This window comes from Leptosomus discolor, chromosome 1, assembly GCF_034619465.1.
Source record: "Leptosomus discolor isolate bLepDis1 chromosome 1, bLepDis1.hap2, whole genome shotgun sequence".
Lineage (NCBI taxonomy): Eukaryota > Metazoa > Chordata > Aves > Leptosomiformes > Leptosomidae > Leptosomus > Leptosomus discolor.
This window is the reverse complement of record NC_141391.1, coordinates 135,684,250-135,688,874: the sequence shown is the minus strand read 5'-3', so window position 1 is coordinate 135,688,874 and position 4,625 is coordinate 135,684,250. Positions and strand designations below refer to the sequence as shown.

At 42.4% G+C, this 4,625-nt stretch overlaps 1 protein-coding gene across 1 annotated transcript; it reads right to left on the bottom strand.

Annotated features, from left to right (window-relative positions):
- Positions 1 to 448: 448 nt before the first annotated feature.
- On the bottom strand, positions 449 to 3,771 carry FGF23 (fibroblast growth factor 23). The gene is made up of 3 exons (XM_009947494.1): positions 3,549 to 3,771; positions 1,417 to 1,520; positions 449 to 886 (listed from the first exon to the last, which is right to left on the bottom strand). Exons 1-3 carry the CDS (start codon positions 3,769 to 3,771, stop codon positions 449 to 451), a joined length of 765 nt encoding a protein of 254 aa, XP_009945796.1.
- Positions 3,772 to 4,625: the final 854 nt, after the last annotated feature.

The window sequence follows — 4,625 nt, the reverse complement described above, 5'->3', positions numbered from 1 at the left end:
AATTTTTATATAATGATATAACACACCATTGGTCAGTTTGTCTGCTCGGCTTGCATGGTGAGGGATGGTGCTGGTAAGAGGATGCTGTGTCTCTGTTGGAATCTCAGATGCTCCGTGTCTCTTCCTAGTTACATCAGTAACGTAACATCAATTTCTTGTTTCATTCAAGTGAATTCTTTTTTTCATGGATGCATACTTAAGGCAATTCAGACCCTAAAACGTTTTGTTTGTATTACTCTTTTCAGAAATCTTCTTTCAAGTAAAACAGACCTCCAACTGGAAATGTCCAACTTGTTTTTTCAGTAATCAAGGATTTTTTCCCAATGTCTTTCAGGTTTCTAATAGCCATTCTAACAGCCATTTTGATGTTCAGACTGAGTGTGCTAGACAGTTCCTTTTCCCTATTGTATACACCCACTTCTTCAGTTTCCAAGTGATGGGGCCACAGTTATCTTGTAATATAAAAGCGAGGACTTGCATATCTCCTGGCATCCATCATAGCATGTGGGTCATCTGGGTTGACCACATCATTCTGGTTGATTCTCATGGGTTCTCTGGGCATGTGGGAAAAGTCTGCTTGCTGCTGCGACTGAGATCCGAATGCAGAGATCTTTCTCTGCGGGATCAGGATCTGGTGAGGATCCATTGGATCAATATCTGCACTTCTAGTATTTCTGTGGGGCTCAGGTGTGTTGAATCGAAACAAAGGGATTTCATTTCTCCTGGACAAAAACTGGGAGTATGGTGGTGGATTCATACCAGGGAAGTAAGCTTGTTTAACTCTGCCTAAGCTAACCAGGAAGTTGTGTTTGGGAGACTGGTACACATCATATCCATTTTCCAGCGTCCTGTGGTTGAACACGCAGTCCTCTTGGCTGAAGTAATGCTTAGGGAAAAAAATGACACCTGTGAGCAGAGGCATCTGGTGAAGGACAAGTGCCAATTAAAGACGGAAAGAGGGATGAGATCTTGCAGCAGGTGTTTTTCTGATCTGCCAGCTCTGTCACTCAGGCAACTCAGGCTTAGTCAAATGTAGATTTGAGATGCATGCCCATGTTTTCAGCAAAGATATTGTAATGCTAACATTGTTTTCTTTCAGAGGCCTGAATTGTTTGAGCTACTCCCAACCCATGGCCCTACGCTACAGCAGGAATTCAGATTGGTCCATCACTGGATCTCATTCTGCCCTCGTTTGCCCAAGCAGGAACTCAGATGATTTTTGTTGGCTCTACAAGTCAATACGATCAAAGAAGCAAGGAAAGTTTAACCTAAGTGGCAGGTCCTCAGCTCGCTTAGATCTGCATCCTCCTACTGTAGCTGTAGCTGTACAGATTTTCCCTAGCTGAGGAAATAGGCACCACAGTAACAGATTGCACCTGCCTTTCAGTCTTGAGTCTTAGTAAAGACATCACTCACCGAACCAAAAATGTTTCCTTTCATGTCCATACACAGGTAGCGTCCACTCTTCACACCTGTGATTGTTACTGACCCAGCACCCTCGGACTTGATCATTAGGGCACCTGTTTAGAAAAACAAAGATGTCAAATCCAGGACCCAGTTCAACACTGCACCATTGCCTTAGAGATCCATAGCTGGTCTGGCTGGAAGTGTCCTCTGAGTGTCTGAACCAACCTCCCACATGACCTGGGACTACTGCCCACCCTAGATCAGGTTATCCGTGGCTTTGTCTGTCTGAGTTTTGGAAAGCTCCCAGGATGGAGATGCCAACACCTGTCTGGGTGCCCTGTTCCAGTGCTGCACTAACCTCCCAAAGACAATGTTTTTTCGCCTAACATACCCTCTGAAGTTCCAAACCACAGCCTGGAGACATTGGCCTTAATTCTGTCATCAGCCGCTACCAAGAGGAGTTTGTCTTCCTCATCTTCGTGGCTGCCCTATGGTATTAGATTACCCTTGACCTCCTTTTTGCTATACTAAACAAACGCAGCTCCCTCAACCTTTCCCGATAGATTGTGCTCAAGGCCCCTGACCATCCTGAAATACTGCTGCCTGACCAGCTCCAATTTCTCCACATCCACATTGAACTGGGGCTGTTTTAGTGCTCCAAGAGCAGTTTCACTGGTGCTGAGTAAAGTGGGAATAACAACTTTCCTCAAGCTGCTGACCACAGTAGGTTATGTACCTTCGTTTTGGAGTCTGTTTTTGACTTATCTTTGACTCAGTGTCTGCTGTAATCCTTAGGTCCTACCCAGGAGGGCTGTACACATCCAGCCTGTGCAGCTCAGCTCATGGTTGTTGCAGCCCTGGTGCAGAACTTTACACTTCTCATTTATCTGGAGTCTCAGTGGTACCATGGTGACCTGGTAGAGATTCAGTCACCCTCCCTTTCATGATCCATTTCATCGTCTGATTTCCACCCTTCGTGTTCCACCATGACAAGTACTGGTGTATTTGCTTCATGGCAAATATGAGAAAAACATGATATTTTGCTACCTGTTCTCTAAAACATCACACTTGTTCTTGACCAGCATACTTAAAATTTGTAAAATGTGCAGGAAGAATAACAGTAACACAGTGGAAGCATCCCTGCAAATGTTTCATTAGCAATTCCTAAAAAAAAAAAATAAAAAAAATAGAAGAACTTGATCCTTTTTTCTCCTTGATTAAATGATAACTTTTAAAAACACCCTTTGCTCCTTATATACTTATGTAAAAACATCATTGCATATGCTTACATTTTTAATTGAGTGTATGAAGAAGATGCTATGCAGCAATAATAATAAGCATGACTTTATAATGCCTAGGTGCTTGTGATTTGAGTGCTGCTAAAAGAGAATTACTTTTGAAACTCTATGAAATAACTCTCTTTAAAAAAAACCCCATTTTTCTACTAACTAGGGTATTTGGGTCAGGTATTCAGCAAAGGAAGAAGAATACTTCAGTTTTCCATGAAACAATTTGAGATCCTTTTAGTTACAGTAGGGAATAGTTACTTCTCATGAACCCCAAAGGCTTAACACTTCTTTTACAACAATCTGGCCTTTCATAGTTTCCCCATTTTTAAATCAACCTTTGCATACCCATATTCTATGCAATTAGAGTTAGTTTTAGTAGCTATCAGCTCTCTACCACAAAATACAGATTTTATGGATGCTATCAGTTTTCTACCACTGCTGTGGTGAGTTCCCTCAGTGCAGTTCCTTTGGTAATACCCAATAGCAAGTAGTTGTTAGGGGGATGTCATCACCAACCTGTGACAGGAACTTGCAGAAGAAGCTGTGGGTAAAATCATGAAGTGAAGGATAATTCAGGTAGTTTTTGCTTGCAGAGTATTACAGGAACCATAAGACTTCATTGCTCTTAGGTGAGGAATGAAATTCCCCATCCATTAGATTTCTTTGGTGCTATTTTGTTTGTTCATTAAACAAAAGGATGATTATAGTTATGTATATTTTCCATCCCATAGCTAAGTCCTCTGTCTGCCTGCCTAACAAGAGGAGGGGATTTTCTATAGCTAGTGAGAAAGCAAGTCTTGTTCTCCCTCCCCTGCTCCCATGAAGACTGAGGGTCCATAGTAAGCTACTTACTGTAAATGGTTTGGTGAGGAACACCATCAATGTAGCCATCAGCATTGATTTGGAGATGGAAGCTGTTCCTCTCTGTATCTGTGTAGAGGTGCATCAGGCGATCTCCACTCCCCCAGCTGGGATTCAGCAGCGGAGAGGAGTTGGGAAAGGCGAGGGTAGCCTTCAAGCTGCAGAGTACCAGCAGCATGTACCCCAGGCAGCTGTAAGGACCGCCCTGTGGCATGGCTCGCCGTTCCTAGCTGTCGGTCGGTATCTGCAATTTGATATGCCTCTGTACTTCTTGCTTGCCCTTGGTCGCCTGTGTCTGTAGTGTGAATCCTCAGATAGGTTCCCTTCTTTTCTGCAGAGGCTTATAAAGGGCAGCAAAGTGACATCACACAGGAAAAACTTCTCCACATCCTTGATTTTTGTCAAAGCAACATTTTAAGTGTCCCAAAACCTCAAGGGAAGGATCTCTGGCTAAGGTGCGGGGGGGAAAAATGTAAGGTTTCTAAAGACAGCTCATGAAAGCTAATCATATGTTCAAATGTTATCTACAACCCTGTGACATCTGAAAGCTTCCCACGCCCCTACTGTTAGATCCAGGAAGAGCAATCCACTGCACTTTACTTTTACTGAAGGGAATGACCCTTCAGACCTGAATTATCTTTTTTTTTCAGATATGTTTATTCAGGTTCCTACCTTCCCTCTCTGTTTCCAAACTACATTCTGATTTAGTGGAAACATAAAATACTGCTAAATTTTTTTGCAAATGTATTCAAAAGCTGATATTAGGTTATCCTGGGCCTGATTCACCCTTCATTATGGTACAAGTTTAGTAGTGAGCCTTTTGGGCTGATACTTGTTAAGCAAAGAAAAATTGATTGGAGCACAACCTGCTTCAAATAAGCTGTCCCTTTCATTTCTCCTGTTTCATTTTGAGTCACCTAAATAATTTGAAGCTGGACAAACAGCTGAAAATGACCTATAAAAAAGTAAACACCACATGTTTGTTCGCACATTGCACATCTGGCTGGCAAAATTTTACAGAGTCATATGGATTATTGTGGCCAGTAGATCTAGGATCTGTATCAAACC

Bases quoted from the DNA above. Each gene is read 5' to 3' on its own strand.
- FGF23 (XM_009947494.1), bottom strand. From the start codon at position 3,771: ATGCCACAGGGCGGTCCTTACAGCTGCCTGGGGTACATGCTGCTGGTA. The intron at 1,521-3,548 runs GTAAGTAGCTTA...TTTTCTAAACAG, and splicing joins TCCTCACCAAACCATTTACA to GTGCCCTAATGATCAAGTCC. The intron at 887-1,416 runs GTGAGTGATGTC...TTTTTCCCTAAG, and splicing joins AAGGAAACATTTTTGGTTCG to CATTACTTCAGCCAAGAGGA.